The sequence below is a fragment of the Protopterus annectens genome, chromosome 3.part1, assembly GCF_019279795.1.
Source record: "Protopterus annectens isolate FY-2018-M chromosome 3.part1, PAN1.0, whole genome shotgun sequence".
NCBI lineage: Eukaryota > Metazoa > Chordata > Ceratodontiformes > Protopteridae > Protopterus > Protopterus annectens.
In genome coordinates this window covers 1855573493-1855597860 of record NC_056732.1, presented here as the reverse complement: position 1 = coordinate 1855597860, position 24368 = coordinate 1855573493, and the positions used below count along the sequence as shown (strand labels likewise).

General features: G+C 40.3%; 1 protein-coding gene across 1 annotated transcript in view; it reads left to right on the top strand.

The window, feature by feature from the left end:
* Positions 1-24223, top strand: part of LOC122798766 (zinc finger protein 2-like) — a 262365-nt gene extending 238142 nt beyond the window's left edge. Inside the window, exon 4 of the mRNA XM_044067877.1 lies at positions 22071-24223. Coding sequence (XP_043923812.1) covers positions 22071-23671 — 1601 coding nt within the window. The 3' untranslated portion in view covers positions 23672-24223. The remainder of the gene's footprint in view (positions 1-22070) is intronic.
* The last annotated feature ends 145 nt before the right edge of the window (positions 24224-24368 follow it).

Below are 24368 nucleotides of genomic sequence, written 5' to 3'. Positions count from 1 at the left end.
TCATCTGTTGCTGTGAGACCCTCTTGCAGTATGTTAGCATCATCTGGGGAGTCAGTGACAGCACCCAACTTACAGTCATCCATAAACTTAGTCAGCCACAGGCTCTTTGTCTTTGCCTGGACCTCTGAGAAGTAGATGCAAAACAGTAGGGGTCCCAGGACAGATCCCTGGAGAACACCACTAGTGACAGGTCTGCTGTCAGAGGTGCTTATTTTGACTTTGTGGAGTTTATGGTGAGGTAGTTGGCCCACCCTCCTGATGAGATTGGGATTTACGCCAAGTTGTGTTAGCTTTTCGATGATGCCCAAGTGGGGGAATGTGTCAAAGACCCTACCCAAGTCAAAGTAAGCTGTGTGTACTGACTTTCCCTCATCCAAGGCCTTGGTGACAGTCTCAAAGAAGTCAACTGGGTTCAACAGGCAAGATCTGCCCTTGACGAATCTGAAATGGGTGGGTCAAGTGCTTGGAGTTTGCTTATGTCCTTGTTTACGAGAGCCATAATAATACACTTCATGGCTTTACAGATCAGACTTGTCAAGCTAATGGGGCAATAGTTTCCAGGGTCAGTAGTAGCACCACCTTTGTGCAAAAGGATGACAATGGCAGTTCTCCACTCTGTTGGAATAAAGCCTGTACTTAGGCTATGGTTGAATAGGGTGCTCAATGGTGCTACCAGGTCCCATGAAAGCTGTGTTCCTTGCCTTAGGTCGTTTAACACTTTATCTATGGATATTTGAGGTGCAGGACAAATATTGGGGATGTCAAATGGACCTTTGGGGGGGGGACGGGGGTGAAGTTTGCACTGAACCTATCTGCTAGCAGGTTGACTAAGTCAACAGGATCAATGTAAGTGATACCATTAAGTACTAATTTGGAACAGGCCTGGGCTTTGCTTTGGAGGTTTCTGATGTAACTGAGGAAGGCGTTGTATTTCCCTTTGTTTCGGAGGCTACTTTTGATTCATAATTGGCTTTGGAGGTTTTCACTAGTGATCTAATTTGCTTTTGAGGCTAAGGAAGGAGTTTTTCCAATTTGGAATTTGTTGCTTTTTACCCTTGGACAACAGTTTCTTTCTTTTGTTATAAAGCCTGTTGTCCACCAGACAGGTCTTTGTTTCCTTGAGGAGCAGGTTTTAGTTCTGTTGGATATGGCTGAATCCATGCAGTTGTACAGGCACATGTATACTGCATTAGCGTACTCTTCAGCATAGTTGTCTGCATCCTCTGAGGGTGGTGTGAAGCTACTTAGGAGGTTGTAGTCATCTTTTGAGAAGTTTTTTTGCCTGGTTATGGTTGGGGGAGGGTTGGGTGGGATAGAAACTTTGAATGAGACAGACTGATCTGATCTCACCAGGGAAGAACATACTATGGGAGTGGTACAGCGATCACCCATGTTGCTGAGAACCACGTCCAGAATGTTATCTCCCCTTGTGGGGGATAAAACAAGCTGGTCTAGTGCATTAGAACTGATGAAGTCAAGAATCATTGGGTGAGTGCACTAGTGCAAGAATATTTCACCCAGTCTGTGGTGGGGTAGTTGAAGTCACCAAGGATCAGGGTGTTAGGGGGTGCCTTCATTGAGTCAAGTAGGTCCAAGTAGGAGTAGTGGGAGTCCTGAGTCATGGAGGGGGGTCTATAGCTGCTATAACTTGGATGGGTGTCTTGCCAACTGTCAGTTGCATCTAGAGTAGTTCCAGTGCATCATGTTGGCAAACCAGTCTGGAGGTGTGCCTATCCTTAATGAAGATAGAGACTCCACCACCCTTAGTCTTCCCAACCTCATTTTGGGGTCGGAATATGTGGAATGAGGCATAGCCTGGTAAGGGAGGGGTGCTGTCGGCAGCCCTGAACCAAGTTTCCACGGTCAAACAGACTTTTGCATGTTCCAGTAGAAAGAGAGCCTCTAGTAACTGTATTTTCAGGTTAAGGCTCCTAGCATTAAGCAGCATGAACTTCAGTTTGCTTTTTGACAGATCTTTTATGTTGGAAGGTTTATCTTTGGGACATTGCCTAAAAAAGGCACAATGGGGAAGGCAAGAGCCTTGGCCAAGGTCCAGAATCCCATGGATGACAGGTGGAGGCTATCTCTGGCAAAGCATCGAGTACTATCAACCATGTCATCCCATGCAGACAGATAGTAGATCCCCTTGGAGTGACACCAGAAAGTAAGCCAATTGTTGAAGTCAATTATTTTTTGTTGGTATTGTGGTAGGGTCTGTATTACATAGTCAAACAAGCAGAATGTCGACTAACCTTTAATCGATATATGTGTCGAAGCTGCATGTCATTGAACAGCCAAATCATCAATTTCTTTCCAAGGGAAAGAAATTAATAGGCCAACCATGCACACCACATAAAAACAAGCACTATAAACTGGGGGGCTTCGCCCCCACACCCCCCTAACTAAATATACGTACTCCGAGATTGCACTACAGTCAGGAAAAGGGCATATTTAAAAGAACGGCCAACTAGTTTCTTTCCTTTGGAAAGAAACCAGTGATTTGGCCATTCACTGAAATGCAGCTTCGACACATATGAGTCGATTAAAGGTTAATCGAAATTCTGCTTGTTTGACTACATAATATAGACCCTTGTGGTATACTTCTTGGTGAAGGTAGGATGCTGCTTAGGGGTAGAATCATACCTGCCTGGGACACACATTCTGAGAGCTCAACCTCAACCATGTCTGTCTTCATATAGTCCAGGGAGATGCATCTCATGTCATTCACACCAATATGGACAATGACAGAGTCATACTTGTACCTGCTGTGGATAGACTTAAGTGCATGCATGATGTGGTAATGACAGAGTCATACTTGTACCTGTTGTGGAGAGACTTAAGTGCATGCATGATGTGGCAATGACAGAGTCATACTTGTACCTGTTGTGGAGAGACTTAAGTACATGCATGATGTGGCAATGACAGAGTCATACTTGTACCTGTTGTGGAGAGTCTTAAGTGTGTGCATGATGTGACAATGACAGAGTCATACTTGTACCTGTTGTGCAGAGACTTAAGTGTGTGCATGATGTGGCAATGACAGAGTCATGCTTGTACCTGTTGTGGAGAGACTTAAGTGAGTGCATGATGTGACAATGACAGAGTCATACTTGTACCTGTTGTAGAGAGACTTAAGTGCGTGCATGATGTGGCAGATTCTGGCATCTGACAGACAACTGACCATGATCTTCTCCTTCTTGAGCCTCATGAGGAGGTCATCAGTGTGTCTCACAATTGAGTCACCAATGACTAGTATGTTTGGTTTATTGTTATGCCTTATGGGCTGTGTTGGTTTATTGTTATGCCTTATAGGCTGTGTTTGTAAGATACTGGTGTGTTGTTTGCTGTGTGTCATGTGTTTGGTGTTGTGGATGGAATGTTTGTGAGTGTGTTTTGGAGGTCTCTGCTGTTTAGGTAAGTTTTTATTGAGGATCTCTACATAGGTTGGGTGGGTGTTGTGCTTGAATATGTGATATGTGGTGTTTGTGTTGGCAATCTCCTCTCTGTCAGGAGTACTGACTGTGGCAGGAGAGAGCATGGATTCGGGGTCACTGATGTAGATGCACTTCTCACAAGTAGAAGAATTATGTGCTAGGAGAAGAGGGCTGTCAGTGAACATGAGGCAGTTGCTACACTGTCTCAGTAAGCCCATGTCAATAAAAACTGATGAGAACTGGCCAGACATAGTGTCCTGAATACTTGGGTGGACTTATGTAGAGAGGGTTTTGATGAGGGTTTGTCCACAAGAGTGTAGACTACAAAAACCTTCTTAAATGTAAAGTAAATGGCCTCAAGCTCAAGTGCTAAACCCAAAGCTAAGATGCTTAGAATATCAGGGTAGTAACAAGCAGTAATAACTGCAGCAGAATAAAAGCATTTGAACATTTAACAGCACACAGCAAAGCAAAATAAGGTAATAAAGTAGGAAGAACACAATTGCACTACCTAGAAAAGACAACTCCTGGTGTCCTATCCTGGACCTGTCTATCCTAAACACCTTTTTGGTAATCCCAAAATTCAAAATGCTAACTCTTCATCAGCTGCTTCCCATGCTAGGCAAAAATGTCTGGTTGGCAACATTGGACTTAAAGGAAGCTTACCTGTGCATCCCAATACGGGAATCTTGCAGAAAATACCTACACTTCAGAGCTGGCTACGTGCACGTTCTCTGCACTGCCCTTTGGCTTATCTACTGCAACCAGGGTATTTACAAAGTGCCTATCTCCAGTCATTGCATTCTGCAGGCAAAGAAATATTCAAATATACCCATACCGGGATGATTGTCTAATTCAGGCAGAAAGCCAGGGCACACTATTGAATCATCTGGCATTTGTAAAGAAACTGCTAACCTCACTGGGGTACACCATAAACAAAATGAAATCTCACCTAGTACCCTGCCAACAAATTGTATTCCTGGGAGCAAGCTTGAACACAACTTCCCAGATGGCTTACCTCACGCCAGAGAAACAAGTTTATTTGACAGCCTACTTCAAACTACTGGCCACAAAGACCCAGCTATCTGCAAGGAAAATACTGCAAGCCCCAGGGTTCATGGCCTCTTGCATCCTACTAATTCCATATGCAAGACTGCATATGAGGAAACTACAATGGTATCTAAAAAGCATATGGTGTCAACATTCTCAGGACCTGGATTCAATGATTGCTATCATTCCTTATTTAAAGACAAGAGTTCCTTTGGTGGGCAGAGGCCTGCTACCCCAACAAGGGACTGCCATTCACTCTACTCCCTGCCGCCCAAACCCTAACAGATGCATCAGACTATGCATGGGGGGCTCACTTGGCAGGGCAGTGCATTCAGGGAAAATGGAACCAGAGTCAAATGCACCTGCATATCAATCAAAAAGAAATGTGAGCTGTACAGAATTCTCTGACAGCCTTCAAGGACCACATTCTTCCAGGACAGTTATTGGTAAAGACAGACAACACCACTGTTATGTGGTACATAAACAAGCAGGAGGAAACCCATTCATACTCTCTGCAGACTAGCCATGGCTCTGTGGAACACAGCCTTGAGCTACCAAGTGCACCTGCAAGCTCAGTTCCTGCCAGGCAAGCTAAATTCACTGGCAGATGACCTAAGCAGAAATCTCATGGACCCACACGAGTGGAAACTGGTACCAAAGATATTTAACATTTTCAGAAATAAATGGGGAGTCCAGAGAGAGACCTGTTTGCCTCCCCTCATAACTACTAATTGGACAAATTCTGTACATGGACTCCCCACAGACGAGCTTGGAAAGTGGATGCTCTGTCCTTCACCTGGGAAAGCCTCTCAGTTTATGCCTTTCCCCCTCTGACTCTCCTCTCGAAAGTTCTGCTAAAGATCAAACAGGACAAACCAAGGACAATACTTATTGCACCAGACTGGCCATGCCAACACTGGTACCCCCTCTTGCACAGTATGTCACTGCTGGAATTTGGCACCCGTCTCAGACCCCTTCCCTGCTGTTCCAGAGGGAGGGCCAGATTCTGCACCCCCAGCTTCAAACCCTGAACCTTGCAGCCTGGCTAATTACCTGAGCTCTCCAATACCATCCCTCATTAAGCAAGTGCTGAATGTCATTCTGGAGGCAAGGAGGCCTAGTAATAGAAAATCCTACGCTAACAAGTGGAAAAGATAATGTTCCTGGAGCCAAACTCAGGGGATAGTCACAGCAGTGCCCAGCTTACCGCATATTCTTCAATACTTAACAGAGATGCTTCACAAGGGCCTTTCCTTCTCTTCTATTAAAATTCATGCCTCAGCCATTTCAGCACATTATAATACTGAGCCACCCCTCTTCTCTCACCCCCTGCTGAAGCAATTCCTCAGAGGGCCAAAAATTTAGGACCACCCAGAAGAGCCCCTACCCCAGCCTGGGACCTTAACTTTGTATTGGAAAAGCTCACTCTACCTCCTTTTGAGCCAGCTGCAACTGCAGAGTTGAAATTCCTTTCTTGGAAAACAGCCTTTCTTCTAGCCATCACTTCAGCAAGAAGAGTGTCTGAATTACAGGCCCTCATGACACTGGAGCCCTTCATCATCTTCCATGCAGACAGGGTGTCCCTCAGGACTAATCCTTCCTTTATGCCCAAGTGTGACCCTTAATCAGTCCATTCATTTGCCAACCTTCTTTTCTAATCCACAGAACAAAGGAGAACTAATACTGCACTCTTTGAACGTGCACAGACAACTTAGATTTTATTTGGACAGGACTAAGCCTCTCAGGAAAACTGAACAGCTGCTAGTTGCCTTTGCTGCAGGGACAGAGGGGAAGGCCATTTCATAGCAAACCATTTCTAAGTGGATAGGCCATTGCATTCATTTCTGCTATAAGCACCATGGAAAACCCTACCCCACAGGGGATAAGATCCCATTCCACCAGGGCTGCATCTACTTCTACAGCCTTTCTCAGAGGTGTCCCTACCATAGACATCCTAGAAGCTGCTACCTAGAGTTCTGTTCATACCTTTACCAAGCATTACCACTTGGCTATTTTTTTCTAAATCCAGAGCTGGATTTGCCACTGCAGTCTTGCAGGGCCTAATAGCTGGTCCTAATGCACTTTAACTGCCTCCTCCCTTCCTTAGCTTTGGGAATCTACCCAAATGTAATGACTGCAACAGTGAAACACTAAGGACATAGTACAGTTGTGTACACTTACCATAAATGTAGATCTTTGAATGTATTCACTGTTGCAGTCCTGGTTACCCTCCCTCCAGCCCCCTGATTTCTATTGGCTATACCTCTCTTCTTGTTTACTGTATTTAAGCTTTCTGGTGTCTTTGCTTTTTGTTGGAGGCATAACCTTGTATATAATTGCTTCCCATTATGGGGGCACCTGACATCTGGGGCAAGAATAACTGATGTAATGGCGTCGGCTGCATGCTTTATACCCCTGACTACCTGACGTCATGGAAGAAGAGACAGCAACCGACGTAGGACCCCAGACTTTGATAATCAGGCCGACTGAGGGCTACTTTCAAGCAGATTACCCAAATGTGATGACTGCAACAGTGAAACACTTGAACATCTACATTTCTGGTAAGTGTACACAACTGTACGTTCTTCAGGGCAGCATAAACTCCCTGATATCGTTTAGGTTTCACAGAGTTGGATTGTTGTCCAGTAATAGGAGCTGTAGCAGTGTTGCGAATTCTGGGAATGCATAGCAATTTAGGACTAAGGAAAAGAGCAAGAAGGAAAGATAACTGTAAGAAAAAAAGGGACGAAAAGTAAACTGTAACTATGTAGAAGAGCAGTGTCGTCCGCTAAATAAACACAGGAGTACGTCCACCAAATAAACACAGGAGTATTATTTGTAGAGTGTTATTTCAGTTGTAGGAATCAGTGTAATGCACCATATTAGAAATATTTATTACTGGCTACAACAAACTTCTAGGTGCCTTAAGGCAAAAAAATAGAGAAATTCAGTATCGCTAAACCTAAGTCAGCGACTCACTAAATTGTACTTAATGAAAATACACAGCCTGCGGTACATACAGTGAGTGATAGTGCCTACACAAACACACTCCAGCTCAGTAGAATACGGAAGCTACTAACTTAAACAGATGTCATTTAGAACAGTTCTGAGGTGGGTAATTTTGCATAGAAATGCACACTGAACCGCTGAAAACATTTGCATAAAGCGTAGCTGCATAATAATGCATGCCAGGTAGAAAATGTTACACTACTAAATAATGAACGCTTTGAACAACTCAAAAGCACAAGTCCCCCCGCAGTAGTAATCATTCTCATAAAGCAGTTATCCATACAATGCACAACAGATAGTTGAAAAAATGCATTTACAGTATGCACAGTCACGCTGCAAAACAAATAGTTGAAAGTAATACACTTACAGCAAGTGGACAAACATGCTGTGAGACCAGCAGGGGTGGACTACCTATTTTAAAAATGATGCCCTTTGGTTTGGAGTTAGAAGTAAACTCACACCGGGCATGGGTCGGGGAGGGACCAGAGGAGAACTAGTAAGAAAACAGCAAATGGTTATTACTAGGCAGATATTTGAAGGTGGAGAGTGATCAGAGCAGAGCCAGTAAGAAAAAAAGCAAAAAAATTGTCGCTAGGAAGATATTTGGTAAAGCCAATTTCCAGGTATGTCCAAGTAAAAACATCAATTGCTCTGAGCTATTGGCTGCTTAGTAGTAAATACATGTGTCCATTATGCTGCAACACTTGTTATTGTAGATATTCATGAGACTGTCTTGGTATGGGCAGCTGGGAGCCGAAATATATTTATATAGTAATAAAATATAGTATATATTTTATTTGGCAACCATCAATTTTGCTTAAGTAAAGATTTTGTTTGTGTTTCTTCTTCTTCTTCTGTCAAGCTTCCATGGATATCATTCAGGGCATCATTAGCTACATTCATTCACACAGATTTTTAACATCACATTCTGCTTCACGGTGTCTTGTAACTTGTCCAGTTTGAAAGTTATCAGTGTTGCTGTTGAGTTTGTGTAATGAAAACAAAACTTGATAAGTCTGTCTTCAAAGATGGGATGTTTTTGAAGCTGTCATTGCTGTATGTATGTGTCTGTTTGTGTGTAACACATATAGGTTTACCTCTATATGGTCAAGAATGGTTTGTGCGATCATGCATATCGACCGATATGACCGAATTTCAGAACATGTTTGGACCAATATCTCGAAACTCAATACGTGGAATCCTGACATCAGACCGATGTTATTCATTTGAATGGCAAAGTGCATTCACACTCCAGCCATTCGAATGTCTGTGAAGCAACATTCTGAATTTTTGCAGTTCTACTTTCACTCAACTGACCGTCGGACAAACCATCCGCGACCTTATGAAGGTAAACCTGTATACACACACACACACACACACACACACATATATATATATATATATATATATATATATATATATATATATATATATATATATATATATGTGTGTGTGTGTGTGTGTGTGTGTGTGTGTGTGTGTTTCATTTCCTAGAGCCTAATTCTCCTATTTTTACTGCAGTTTGTTTATTGTATGTACCACTGACTTGGCATTGATGTAACCCATACTATCTGCTACAAACTAGCTCGTATAGACGAATTAGTTACATAATATCTCTTACGTCTGTTCTAAACAAACTGCAATTGCTGTACTGTGCTGCATTCTGAGATTCACAGTTCTGCTAATTTGGTGCCCAACTCTACTTTAAAGCTATATATTGTCCCACTAGCGATCTGTACTTGCAGTATTACTCCATATTTACAGCTACAAAGGTCCCCTAAAATAAACTGTTAATTACCCCCTATGCTCGGCAATAAGCTGTGTTTACTACTAATTCTGCAAGGCTGCAACCGCTAAAAGTGTGTTAAAAGCTCGTTGTTGAGCGTGCCTAACTGAATAACCACAGATATATTTTATTTGTTGAAACACTACTGCTGATGCATGTGAAATATCTTACTGCTATTTTAGATGCTCACCGATAAATGATTGAACTAGCAACAGTATAAAACAAACGTTTGAATTTAATTGAACTGTGATTTTTCTGTAATATTTTACTGCCATTTTGATGCTCCTGATATATGATTGTAACATACTGTTAGTTTAATCTTTTTGAATTTCCTGAACTGTGACTTAATACCTGAACTCAGTATCTTAATTTGGTATTGTACTGTTATATTCTGCTGTTTTCCACAGTATTTAACTGACATGGTGCCTCTTTCCTTCCCTTAAAGTCCCCCCCCTAATTCTAATGATCTGTATGCACATGCCCTCACTGCAAACCCATCCCTAGGCTACTCTCTACCACTCATACTGAACTACCTCACCTTGGCCTTTTCCCCCTATAATCAGTAACTGCACTTCCCCCTAACCCATCCCTAGGCTACTCTCTACCACTCGTACTGAGCTACCTCACCTTGGCCTTTCCCCCTGTAATCAGTAACTGCACTACCCCCTTTGCTAATTTTTGTTTCCTTTTCCTTACAGCTCACTACTGCTGTATCTGTCCTATCCCAGGCATCCTCCATTGCTGTACAAACTACCTTGGCTTCCCTTGAAAGAAATACCTAAAGGGACTTTACAATGTTTTCTTTAACCATTCAGTCTCCCCCCAAATAACTTATATGTGTATGTACATTTAATTGGGAAAATTATCTCACTCTATTTTACTGTTTTATAACTAATTCAGTGTGCACTTGCTAGCAGCCTAACTCTGCTTCAGTCCTGTCTTTTAGCCCCCAGGCCCCTTCCTACTCTCCCAGCCTATCCATGTAATTACTGAAATTGACCACCAGGTGGTATGCTTTCTCCACTGCCCACCATATTAGGTATAAAAGGTTCATAGATTAGTATTAAGCTAACTGCCCTTGCTAGCCATTTTAAGCCTAGCCAGTTATCTCTTATGAGACTCAAACCCTGCACCTTGTGTTTGTAAGGCAAGCACCTTAACCATTAGGCCACCCTCCCAACCTATTAAATGTTAATATTTAAAAGTTTATTATCTCCAAAGCCTATTAAGTTTTAATCTACACTACCCAATTTCAGTTTCTAACTCCAGTAAAATTCTTTGGCTTTTGCTAAAGGAGCACAGTGCACCAGTGCCTTGCCACTGTGTCTCTTTAGCTGAGTTAGTTCCTTATCCCACCGATTGTTTTTGCTGGGTATTCCTTCTCCTTGGCAAAACAAAACTCATCCAAAATGCAGACGATTCAATTATCATCTGTTCTGCCACTTCCATCCCCACCCTTGTAAAACTTACCCAAGATGCCTTTAACACCACAGAACAATGAATGCTAGACCACCACCTAGCACTCAACGCTTCCAAAACAAAGCTTATGATATTCACCCCTTCTAAATCCACCACCGCAGACAAAATCTCTTACTCCGTCACTAGCCATAACAACGCATATCTCAAATTAGTTTGTGAAGCTAAACTCCTAGGAGTCCTCATTGATGACCAACTTAAGTTTGACACCCACCTACAAATAAATATTTAAAATAAACACCAGAAACTTGGCGTTCTCTATCACCATAATCGTGATCTCACTGCCTCTACCAACTTCATTCTCACTACCACATAGCTCATCCCTTCTGTACTATGTGGTGCCCCACTCCTTACTAATCTACAATCCACTCTTAAAACTCTCCTGCTGTTACAATAAAATTGCCAAATTTACCCCAGGATACAAATCTACTCATCACTGCACTGCTCTACACAAACTTCCTTGGTTAGAGCTGCCAAATTATCTCTCCTACATTCATCTCATTCACGCTCATAAACTCATCTTCACTCCCTCCCGTCTCTCTCCCTTTCCTTTACCTTTAAAATGCACCTTCCAGAAAGACTATTACGATCCAACAACCAGAACCTGATTGAATTGCATAAACCATCATGCCCTCCAGGCAAAAACCTTTTGTCCTTCGCCTTAGCATGCCCCTGGAACTCTCTTCCCCCACTTACCGTACCACCACAAGTCACTCTACCTTTAAAAATGACTTTACTCCCATCTAACGTCTCCCTGGGAATGCTCCTGTTCCCATCCCACGTAATACCCTTACTTCTTACCCCCCTTACTCTCCCACCTCACATCCCCACTAACACCAAAAGGCACCCCAAGTGCTCATTGCCCAGCTGTTTTACAGTAGGAGCAAATATATATACATACTCATATTTTACAATTCTCTTTGTGGATTCTTATATTTTAGTGTGGATTTTCATTTATTGTATCTCTAAATACCTTGTTTTTATCAGTATTACTGTCCAACTATATGACTTTCAGTTTGTTGTTCATGAATATTGTCTTCATGGAGCTTTTCTCCCCAGGACTTCATTGAAAATGGGTTCTTTTTGGCTCAATTCGACCATCCAGGTAAACCAACTACAAATAATTAAAAAATAATAAAAATAAAAAAAAATAAAAAAATATATATATATATATATATATATATATATATATATATATATATGTATATAAAATGTATATACAATTATTTGGGGGTTGGAATCAGTGCCCCCACAACACCCATGGCAGCTTTTGTTTACTGCAGAGAAAACACAGCATGTTAAATCATTTAAAGAATAACTTGAGCCTTTACTGAGTTGTTAGGAAACTGCTCTGCCCAGCATCAAATGTATTAGATTAAAAACGCATTTGTTTTCATCATGTTTCACCTCAGCTTCCTTTACTCATGACTATGCATGGCAAATATATTGGTTCTTGAGTTTGGTTTTATTACTTGCTGCTGTTAAAACATTATGATTGTAGTGGCATTAGCCAGTTCAACTGCAAGGCATGACAATGACTGTGTTATGTTCTTTAATACTGGGGAAAAAGTGAATCTCTCTCGCAATTAACTGCTTGGGAATAACATAGAAAATATACAACAGTCACCAAAAATCCCAGCAAAAACACAGCAGAGGTATAGAAGCAGCATAAATGCTTTCCTTTCAGTATATTATAAAATGCCAATAGCAAATAATACCTCAGGGAGAGCAATATTAGCAGCAGTCCAAGTTGTAAACATCACAGACCAGTAATCGAAGAATAAAAGCATAGTTTATTATAAAACAGGGTTAGCGCTTTCATGGTAAAGCTTCATCAGACCACAATTATTAACACTGAGCTAACATTTAAATACTAACTACCAAGTAAAAGTGTGCCAGTTTTTCACCAATGAAATTCATACATGTCACAAGTTGCTAAGCTACTGTATACACAGCAAAAAACTTCATTTGCAAATAAAACACTTGTGAAAGCAAACAAAAAGGCATGTAAAAATTACCTTTCTTTTCAGGAATAACGCACATTACTAAGTTACAGCAAACACAGCAAGAACTTCAGTTATAAATAAATAAGACACATATGAACACAAAACAGAAAAAAACATTTAAAAATCACCTTTTCAGCCTCATCCTTTTCAAAACAGGTTTCATAGATACATATTCATTGAGTCCATGTCCCAAGTGTGATCTTAACTTAAAAATCCATTTCAGTTCAACAAATTCTGTATGATTAACCTTCTCCCCTCGTCTGGGACTATCTTTAATCGTCTCCATAATTAAAAATGTAAAACTATGTGACTATCCATGTTCTAACAAATGCTTGGCAAAGGCACTGTATTTGAGACCTTTCCTTGCACAATAAACATTCCTTCTGCATTCCCTTTGTCATCTATTCATTTTGCCAACATAGAATTTTTTACAACAAGCTAGCGGAGCTTTTCTCCTTGGGCTTCTATAGAAAATCAGTTCTAATGCTCAGATGAGCTTTCCCACTAAACAAACGCCAATAAATAAAATGTCTGTTCATGTATTATAGACATAAAAAAACTGTATGGCAGTGGGTAAGCCTGTGGAAGGGTACGGTCATTTCCTCTTATTGATAGTTTAAGATATTTATAAGGAATGGGTGTTTGGTTCATCCATTAAGTGGTTACTGAGTCACTACATCTGATGTTCCATGACCTGAATAGAAGCCGGCAGGTAATCAGAAGGGAGAGATGCAGTAAATGACATGGTTCATGCAGTAAAAATAGTATGAGGTCATCAAAGGTGAGGGGTAGTAATATAGGGCAGTAATATTTCATGTAAAAATGGAATTAGAGGGATAGTAGATAACATGAGATCACCTAATTCTCACATTAAAAAAGTGAAAATAATCAAGAGACGAAGAGAAACAGATCACCAGAGATTAAATATCTCCCAGTAAAAGAAGACTGCGTGTTCATGAGATAGAAGGACAGTAAATCCACATGTTTCACAGTATGAAGGATTAGTCCACATAAAATCATTTAAGCTAGCCGATCTAGGAGACTGTCTCTGTGACGCCCTCCTTGTGGGAGGAATAAAGACACCTTGTTGAAGTTTCCAGTAGTTTATTCAGTTAAGTAGGTAGATGGAGGAGTGTTTCTGTTCTAATACATTCCATTCAACAGGTCAGTTATTTAAAGACAGCTACAGACAGTGGTGGGAGGTTCTGTGGGAGCTCATTGCAGGAAAGTTTGGGAGATGGAAAAACAAGGAGCCAGTCCCAAAGCTTAAAGGGGGTCACAGGTGGGATACCAATCTTCATTTGAGTCCTCTGGATTATGTCTGTTTTTGAACCTTGGATGTTTCAGACAATAAAACCAGTAGGGTTATCTGGAGGAAAGGATAGGATCACCAGTGAATGCTTATTTTGCACACTAAAAGTAGTTGTGTAATCGGGTGTGGATGGTCAGTAGGTCATGATTATTACAGTCAGCAAACTGTTTGAAAGACGGAACCCATGCAGACGCCTAATTAGAAAGCAGGAAAGTGAGCCTCCATGTCCTTCAGGGCCGGGTGCTGGAACCTCTCCTTTTCGGCCTTTTCTTTTCAGATCTGCAGGCAGGGGGCCAAGACATCTGGCTAACGAAGTCTGCAGATGACTGTAAATGGAGGGGGGGTGTTGTTAAGTCACCCCATATCCAAACATTCCAGAAAGAATTGTCCCTAGTAATTTTTTGTTGAACTAAAAATAGACTCAAACTAAATACTAAAAAGTATAGTGTCACTTTTAGCATTATGCCCCTTGCCTGATCTTACTGTGTTGAAAACATGCCACTACAAAACTAAAATGTAGTCCAGAACCTGGGAACTTGAGCTGATAACTCCCTGTGTTTGAGCATCATGTGACAGCAGTTGTCAGGAAACCTTTTAATTTTATTTATTTTTATTTTTTGTATTTCAGTTTGATTACCGGGGAAGTCCACTGGGCCAGAACGTGCCCGTTTTCAGTGGAGGCCCGAGGAGAAAAGTTCCATAAGCAATACGATACAATAAAGGTTACATAATGTTAAAGATAAAAATACATGTATAAATTCATACGGTCAGGAAAAGCAAATGCATAAATGTACATCATAGAGAATACAGTTTACAGGTATTTCCATTCAGAGCAGCAAGTTTCAACTGTCTGTAATATAAGGATCTGAGGTTACTTAATATTTACATACTTGGAGAGAGAGAGGTTGCTTAATCCGGGAATGTTAGCTTAAGTTTGTTTTAGGAGAATAGAAAATAATAGCTTGAGGGTAGTGTGGAGGAGTATAGAGGGCTCAATGGGGAAATTCCCTTGAATTTAGGTAGGGTGAAAGCAGGAACATTTCCACTTAGAAGACAGGTATGAGAAAAGTTGGGTCTTGAAGGATTCTGAGTTTGGTGTAGTCCTAAGTGAAGGAGGGAGGGAGTTCCATTTCTTGCCTAGAGAGAGAGAGAAGGAGCTGGCCTGCAGGACGTTTGGGTTTGTGGATAGAGATTAAATTTTGGTGTTCAGATCTCAGATCTGTTTGGGATGTATGGGGGAAGGATGTTTGTTAAGGCTGGGCATTTATCTGGGTAGAATATTAATTTGTGAGCGGTGGTTAGTTGGAGATAGTCTAGGTGGTTAGAGAGTTCTAGCCAGTTCAGAGATTGTAGGGTAAGGCAGTGGTGAGTAGAGATTTTGGATTTAGTTGCAAATTTAGAGATCTTATTATAGTAAGTTTCGAGTTTAGAGGTGTTGGAAGAAGACAGGTTAGTTAGAAGAGGGGCTCCATATAGTAAAGAAGGTAGAAGGTAGGTAGTTGCTAAGGTATACCGAGAGGAGTTGGAGAGAAAGCGGTTATTCCTATAGAGCATACCTAGCTTTTGGTGGGTTTTCTTTATGTTTTGTTGTATGTGGATATTGAATTTAAGGTGTTCATCTATGGTAATGCCAAGGAGTTTTGCTGAAGGGACCACGTCTTTAGCAGTGTTGGTTTGGCTTAGGAATTTGAAAGCATTTTTATCAAAATAGAAAGCCCTGGAGGGAGGGAAAAGAAGTATTTTAGATTTGTTAGAGTTGAGGGAGAGATGATTTTGATGCATCCAGTTCTCAGGAGTGGAAAAAGCTATTTGGGTTTTAGATAAATAGTTCAGGAAGGTTAGAGGCGGTGCAGACTAAGGTAGAGTCATCAGCGTATTGGATAACTGTTGTGTCAGGGATGACAGTGTGAAGGTTATTTATGAAGATGTTGAAAAGCATGGGTCCGTGGATGGATCCCTGGGGAACGCCGGTGGGTGTTGGCAAGAAGGAGGAGGTAGAGTTCTTTCATCTGACGGCTTGAGATCTTCTGATAGGTAACTGGAGAACCAGGATAGAGTATTTAGCACAGATGATTGCCAAAGGAATATTCTGAATGTCTAAGGAAGTAATCACTCCCTTATATTCAACATTGATTAGAGCAAGTATCAATTATAATGCCCCTTTGGGATGCTGTGGCATACCTGGCTGATGCTCTCATGTGCGGAATATGAATGATAAAAGCATGGGTTCAAATCCATTCAAATGTATGTTTCTTTAACCTACCTATGAACCTATAAGAAATTCACCCCAGGGATCACTTCTGTGGCTCTGCTCGACAGTGGCACAGGAAAATAATTTTCTTGGGTGGCAAAAGCCAGAGTGCCTTTTTGGCTGGGCTTATATAGGCCCCAGGGCCGATAGCCTAGTACCTACCTATAAACCTCATCAAACATATCAATCACAACATCCAAAAGAAAAAAAAAAATCACAGTCGTAAAGTCCCTGAGTTACCAAGAGAGGTTTGTATATTTATTTATTTATTTGCGTTTGTTTACTGGGAAAGTTTCAGCAGTGGCCGAGGGAGAAAATCTCCATGTTTACATGTACAGAATTATTATTACAAAGTGCAAAACATCTTGTAAAGCCAAAGGATTTTTAAGGTTATAACAGAGATGAATCGAGTTCAACAATGAATTAATTGTACTCTGCAGTACACAATTGTTAAAGTGAATGTTTTATAAAAAAAAATGTACAAAGAAAATTTTTGGAAGTAGCATTCTGGTAAATATTTATTAAAGTAATCTTTTGTACAAAATTAATACAAATATTTTTTTTTGGTCGCACTGTACAGTACACATATAGTAAAAGAATTTTCATATACAAAGACAACATTGGTGATAGGCTCTCAGTTAGTAAATGGAAATGTTTATTGGGTGCCCAGGTTGGGGTGACACAAGTGTGAAAGAATGAATAGAGAGAGAGAGAGAGAGAGAGAGATTACTGTGTAGTTGAAAGAAGAGCCTTTGGTAAGGATAGAGGAGAAGAAGGTTACTGTGAAGGTAGAAATTAACTTCTGTGATTGATGAATTAGTGAGGAATATATAGCAGAAGGTACGGAGAGAGACGTATGTGAGGTAAGTAGATGAGGACCTTGGGAATGTCAGTGATATGTAGGGGAGGTATGAAGCTTTATCTCTTTATTCAGTGTTTTACAGACTTTTGAGGGCCCATCTCTGGCTTGCTTACCATGCCAATAGAGACCAGATTGTTCAGAACCTCCAGTATCTCCATAAATCCAATGGCTCCCGAACATTAAAAGTAAGAATGGAAATCTTCAGCAGATAAACAAGACATAGTAGAGGGACAGGTTTATTACTCAGCACATGCTTTACCATTACAGTGTTCTTCCCTGCATGTTAAGCAGTGCATCCTTAACTTTTATAGTGTACGTCCCATGCATGTTAAGCAGTGCATCCTTAACCTTTATAGTGTACGTCCCATGCATGTTAAGCAGTGCATCCTTAACCTTTATAGTGTACGTCCCATGCATGTTAAGCAGTGCATCCTTAACTTTTATAGTGTACGTCCCATGCATATTAAGCAGTGCATCCTTAACCTTTATAGTGTACGTCCCATGCATGTTAAGCAGTGCATCCTTAACCTTTATAGTGTACGTCCTATGCATGTTAAGCAGTGCATCCTTAACTTTTATAGTGTACGTCCCATGCATGTTAAGCAGTGCATCCTTAACCTTTATAGTGTATGTCCCATGCATGTTAAGCAGTGCATCCTTAACCTTTATAGTGTACGTCCCATGCACGTTAAACAGTGCATCCGTAACCTTTATAGTGTACGTCCCATGCATGTTAAGCAGTGCATCCTTAACCTTTATAGTGTACGTCCCATGCATGTTAAGCAGTGCATCCTTAACTTTTATAGTGTACGCCCCATGCATATTAAGCAGTGCTTCCTTAACCTTTATAGTGTACGTCCCATGCATGTTAAGCAGTGCATCCTTAACCTTTATAGTGTACATCCCATGCATGTTAAGCAGTGCATCCTTAACTTTTATAGTGTACGTCCCATGCATGTTAAGCAGTGCATCCTTAACTTTTATAGTGTACGTCCCATGCATATTAAGCAGTGCATCCTTAACCTTTATAGTGTATGTCCCATGCATGTTAAGCAGTGCATCCTTAACCTTTATAGTGTACGTCCTATGCATGTTAAGCAGTGCATCCTTAACTTTTATAGTGTACGTCCCATGCATGTTAAGCAGTGCATCCTTAACCTTTATAGTGTATGTCCCATGCATGTTAAGCAGTGCATCCTTAACCTTTATAGTGTACGTCCGATGCACGTTAAGCAGTGCATCCTTAACCTTTATAGTGTACGTCCCATGCATGTTAAGCAGTGCATCCTTAACCTTTACTGTATACTTCCCTGCATGGTAAGCAGTACATCGTTAACCCTTACAGTGTACTTCAAAGTATGCTGTATGGGTTAAGGATGCACTGCTTAACATGCAGGGAAGTATACCGTAAGACTTAAGAATGCACTGCTTAACATGTAGGGGAAGTATACTGTAAAGATTAAGGATGCACTGCTTAACATGCAGGGAAGTATACTGTGAGGGTTAAGGATGCACTGCTTAACATGCAGGGAAGTATACTGTAAGGGTTAAGGATGCACTGCTTAACATGCAGAGAAATATACTGTAAAGGTGAAACATGTACTGCTTAACATGCAGGGAAGTATACTGTAAAGGTTAAGGATGCACTGCTTAACATAAAGGAAAATATACCGTAAAGGTTAAGGATGCACTGCTGAACATGCAGGGAAGTACACTGTAAAGGTTAAGGATGCACTGCTTAACATGCATGGACGTATACTGTAAAGGTTAAGGATGCACTGCTTAACATGCAGGGAAGTACACTGAAAAGGTTAAGGATGCAGTGCCTACCATGCAGGGAAGTATATCGTAAAGGTTAAGGATGCACTGCACAGTGTACTTCCCTGCATGTTAAGCAGTGTATCCTTAACCTTTACAGTGTACTTCCCTGCATGTTAAGCAGTGTATCCTTAACCTTTACAGTGTACTTCCCTGCGTGTTAAGCAGAGCATCCTTAAACTTTACAATATACTTTAAGCAGTGCATCCTTAACATTTACAATATAGTTTAAGCAGTGCATCCTTAACCTTTACAGTATACTTCCCCTGCATGTTATGTAGCGCATCCTTAACCTTTACAGAGTACTTCCCCTGTATGTTAAGCAGTGCATCCTTAACCTTTACTTTATACTTCCCTGCATGTTGAGCAGTGCATCCTTAACCTTTACTTTATACTTCCCAGCATGTTAAGCAGTGCATCCTGAACCTTTGCAATATACTTCCCTGCATATTAAGCAGTGCATCCTTAACCTTTACAATATACTTCCCTGCATGTTAAGCAGTGCATCCTTAACCTTTACAGTATACTACCTGTGCATGTTAAGCAGTGCATCCTTAAGCTTTACAGTGTACCTCCCCAGCATGTTAAGCAGTGCATCCTTAGCCTTTACAGCATACATCACCTGCATGTTAAGCAGTGTGTCCTTAACCTTTACTTTATACCTCCTTAGCATGTTAAGCAGTGCATCCTTAACCTTTACAGATAACTAGTGCATCCTTAACCTTTACAGTGTACATCCCCTGCATGTTAAGCAGTGCATCCCTAACCTTTACAGTATACCCCCCTGCATGTTAAGCAGTACATCCTTAATACTTGCCTGCATGTTAAGCAGTGCATCCTTAACCCTTACAATATACTTCCCCTGAATGTTAAGCAGTGCATCCTTAACCCTTACAATATACTTCCCTGCATGTTAAGCAGTGTATCCTTAACCTTTACAGTATACTTCCCTGCATGTTAAGCAGTGCATCCTTAACCTTTATAGTATACTTGCCTGCATGTTATGCTGTTCATCCTTAACCGTTATAGTATACTTCCCCTGCATGTTAAGCAGTGCATCCTTAACCTTTACTTTATACTTCCCTGCATGTTAAGCAGAACATCCTTAACCTGTATGGTATACTTCCCCTGCATGTTAAGCAGTGCATCCTTAACATTTACAATATACTTTTGTGCATGTTAAGCAGTGCATCCTTAACCTTTACGGTATACTTCCCTTGCATGTTAAGCAGTGTAGCTCACTATCTTCCTTGAAACATAACCAGATTACTGGATGGGTAGCCACACACTTACTACAGAATTGGCTGAGGTGGCCCTCCTGGAGAAAGGCTGTGCAGCCTGAGACAGTGGGCACTGGCAATGATAAAAGGTCATGACTCTGAAGTATCTATCAATCTATTTTACGCAGAACAGACATGGCACTCTACAGAAAGAAATATTGGATTTTATTTATTTCAGATTGATAAGGTGAGTAGATAGGACTCCAGAAACTGTTCAGCTACAAGGCCCAAGACAGGCAACAGATTGGCTGAGGTGATGATTACATAAGCAAAGATACAGTTGGTATTTACTGTTATAATGTAAACATTATGTACAGTCTAATATAAAAACAATTTAATTCAACTTCATCATCAGAAATTTCTTGTTTTCACTGAGTGAAGTCAGTTGTAATAATTAGGACATGATGGGACAGTGCATCAGCAGGGACTGGGTTTTCATGTAGTGCAAGCTGTAGGAGATAATCCTGGTGATGAAAACTGAGAGATGACAGTCCACTTTAAAATTTGAGTTTCTAGCACTGTGCAGGGAGGGATGCAGTAGCGAAATTACTCATTTCATAAAAACTGTGATTATTTTGCTCTGCATTATGATATTTTGTCTGGTTTTGTACAGTACCAGTGGCCATACCAGGCCGCAGTACTGAGTTACAATATGTATGCGGTACTTTTTTATGGTACTGCATCACAAAGCATCTTCTTCAGGGGTATGAATTTTGTTGTAAGCAGGCAGAGAGGTACATCATTGGTCATTTCAGAATGTTTGGCATGTCTTTATGTAAACCAGGCTCCACATGTCCCTGCACAGTTTGTGATGAGTACTTCATATCTACCGAGGTACCACCAGAAACATTTCAGCCTTTATTGAAGTTAAACAAAGTGAGATAAAGATTCTGACATACTTTAGTTAGTTATCCCATGTTTAATTCTGTCAGTATCCATTTGCAGTCTGTGCAGCTTTGAGCAGGGTAGTTAAATAGACATTGATGATTTTCAAAAGATGGACATTTGTGTAGTGATGGTACATATTTAATACATTAAAGATTGAACAATGTGTTTTAGTCTTTTATTTATTTTGTGTTAAGTAAATACACTTTATCCCTTAATCACCATCAAGGTAGTTAAATAAATATTTTGCAGCTAAATTAAAGCTCAACGTCAAGTTGTTTAATCCCTGCTGCTTCCAAAATATGTTAAATGCAATTACATGCTTATTGTGTTATAGGTATGTATTGTTTCCACCTTTATGGGAAGTTGGAAACATTTAAACTTTCATGTTATAAGGTATTGGAATATTTAAATATTTGAAATTTAGGCTAGTACTGATTTCTGTTATTCTGACTATAATGAGGCTGACTTGTCCTTGGTCCCTGGGGAGAGTTCCTTTTAAATAGTTGTCTGAGAGCCCCAGTGCTGCCTTTACATGAAGTTACAAGAATGTGGTTACAAGAAATGTGCATACTTTATATGGAACATGTAGATGCAAAGCAGATCAGATACATTGGAAACTCAAACAAAAGGTAATAAAATAAACCGCAGACCAATTAACACTTTTAAAATGAAGTTGGACTAAACATTAAGCCACAATGAGGGGGCATGGCAGATTTCTGTTGGAGATGTATTCACTATTGAAATTCTTTGTGACAGCAGTTTAACTATGATTAGACATTAAGAATATTTATGTGTGGATGTACTAACATTCCTAGAGGTTTATAATGTAAACTGTAAGAAAACAAGCCTTCTTTGCATCTGATTATATTTTGACGCAATATTTTTTTTTTCTTTTAAGTCACCAGGAATGGAGAATTCAGTTTCATCCAGAGTCTGCAGTCATCCTATGGGAAACTCTGGGATTCAGAATGTGACAGAGATCTGGCAGATAAGATGTTAATCACAAGGCAAGACCCAGTTCAGACTGAAATTAGACATGATAACTGCAGGCAAAGGAATGAGTTTGTTGTGAAAAATGAATTAGAAATGCATCTGCAAATTGAAGCAGAAGAAATGCCACATAGCCGACTTAATCATAGCAACAGTCTAACATTTCATGCTAACAGTGTAACCGATCATCTAAGTGACAATGGGGAAAGTGAATGGAATACCTCACCAGCACATAAACAAATACTCAGTAGACAGGCTTTGTATACATGTGTTACAAATGCCAAGGGTTTTACAGGTACAAAAAATTTAGCACTGCAGAAGACCATTCATACTGGTCAGAATCCCTTTACCACGTGTGACAAAAGTTTTGCACAGAAAAATGATATGGCAATATCTCAGGATGCCCACATTTGGCATAAGCCACATAAATGCACGATGTGTGACAAGACTTTTGCATATAAAGGCTGTATGTTGACTCATCAAAGGAGTCACAATAGGCAGAAGCCATATAAATGTTCCATGTGTGACAAGAGTTTCGTGCACAAGAGTCGACTAGTTCTTCATCAGAGGATGCATTCAGGGAAGAAACCATATAAATGTACTGTGTGTGACAAGAGTTTTGCATACAAAAGCAGTGTGGTGGTTCATGAGAGGCTTCACACTGGGCAGAAGCCATATAAATGCACCATGTGTGACAAGAGTTTTATACAGAAGAATCATTTGGTGATACATCAGTATACCCACAGTGGGCAGAAACCATACAAATGTACTACATGTGACAAGAGCTTTGCACAGAAGGGCAACTTGATAGATCACCAGAAGATCCACAATGGGCAAAAATCCTATAAATGTGGCACATGTAATAAGAGTTTTGTAGAAAAGAGACATCTGACAGCACATGAAATAGTTCACACCGAGTATAAGCCATATGAATGCACCACATGTGGTAAGACCTTTAAATATAAAAATGCTATGACTAGGCATCAGAGTGTTCACTCTGGACAGAAACCCTATAAATGCCCAGTGTGTGACAAAAGCTTTGCTTATAAAAGCTATATGGTAACTCATCAGAGCATCCACAATGGTCTTAAACCATATAAATGCACAATGTGTGACAAAACATTTACACAGAAGAGTTACGTGTTAGTTCATGAGAGGAACCACACCGGGCAGAAACCCTTTAAATGCACCATGTGTGACAAGAGTTTTAGTGACAGGCTCATTATGTTACGTCATCAGAACATCCATACTAGGCAGAATATCTATAAATGCAGTATGTGTGACAAGACTTTTATAAACAAATACTCTATGTTAAGTCACCAGAAATTCCACAGTGCAGAGAAGCCTCATAAATGTACTATATGTGACAAGAGTTTTGTACAGAAGAATCACCTGGAAAGACATCAGTATATGCACAGTGGAGAGAAACCTCACAAATGTAACATGTGTGACAAGAGCTTTGCTCAGAAGTGTTATCTGGTGAAACATCAGAGGATCCACATGAGGTAGTGTTGCATGTCGCAAGAGTAAATGTAGCAGTGACATGGTAATATACCACTGAGTCTAATGTGGGCAGAGGCAAACAAATGGGATATTGTATCTCAAGAAAATAAATTGCTACACCAGCTGTGCTAGGAAAAACTAGACTATTGTAATTTAAAGCATATTTAAAATGCTACTGATAGAAGTAACCCCTTATAAACAGCAGAAAGAAGCAATTTTGAGTCCAATGTGGGTGCTGAAAGGAACACTTCTAAAGGCTTAAAACTGATTTTATGAACTTTAATTATGCAGTAGATAGAAAAATATGTGCACAAGAAAAAGTGCTAAAAGCTTCACGTGCAAATTTTTGTTCAGTAATAGAAAAGAGCCATGAAAAACAGCACATAGACAAAGAAACTTTGGTCTATCTGGAAAAAAGATGTGACAGATGAAGCGCAAAAATATGAGGAACAAAATCCAGAGATTTTTGAGATGTATAAAAAACGAAACATGGAGATGGGAAAGAAAAAGAGATCTGATATGGTACAGTATTTATGGAAAGGGGAAAACAAAACTAATCAGCAGAAAAAAGCAACACCAAAGACATTTGAAGAGAAATACAGGCAAAGGCACTTGGATGTGTGCAATTTCACAATACAAAAATAAGAAATCAAAGGGGCAGTAGAAAAGAAATAGAAACTGGAGTTATGGATTACCTGCAAAG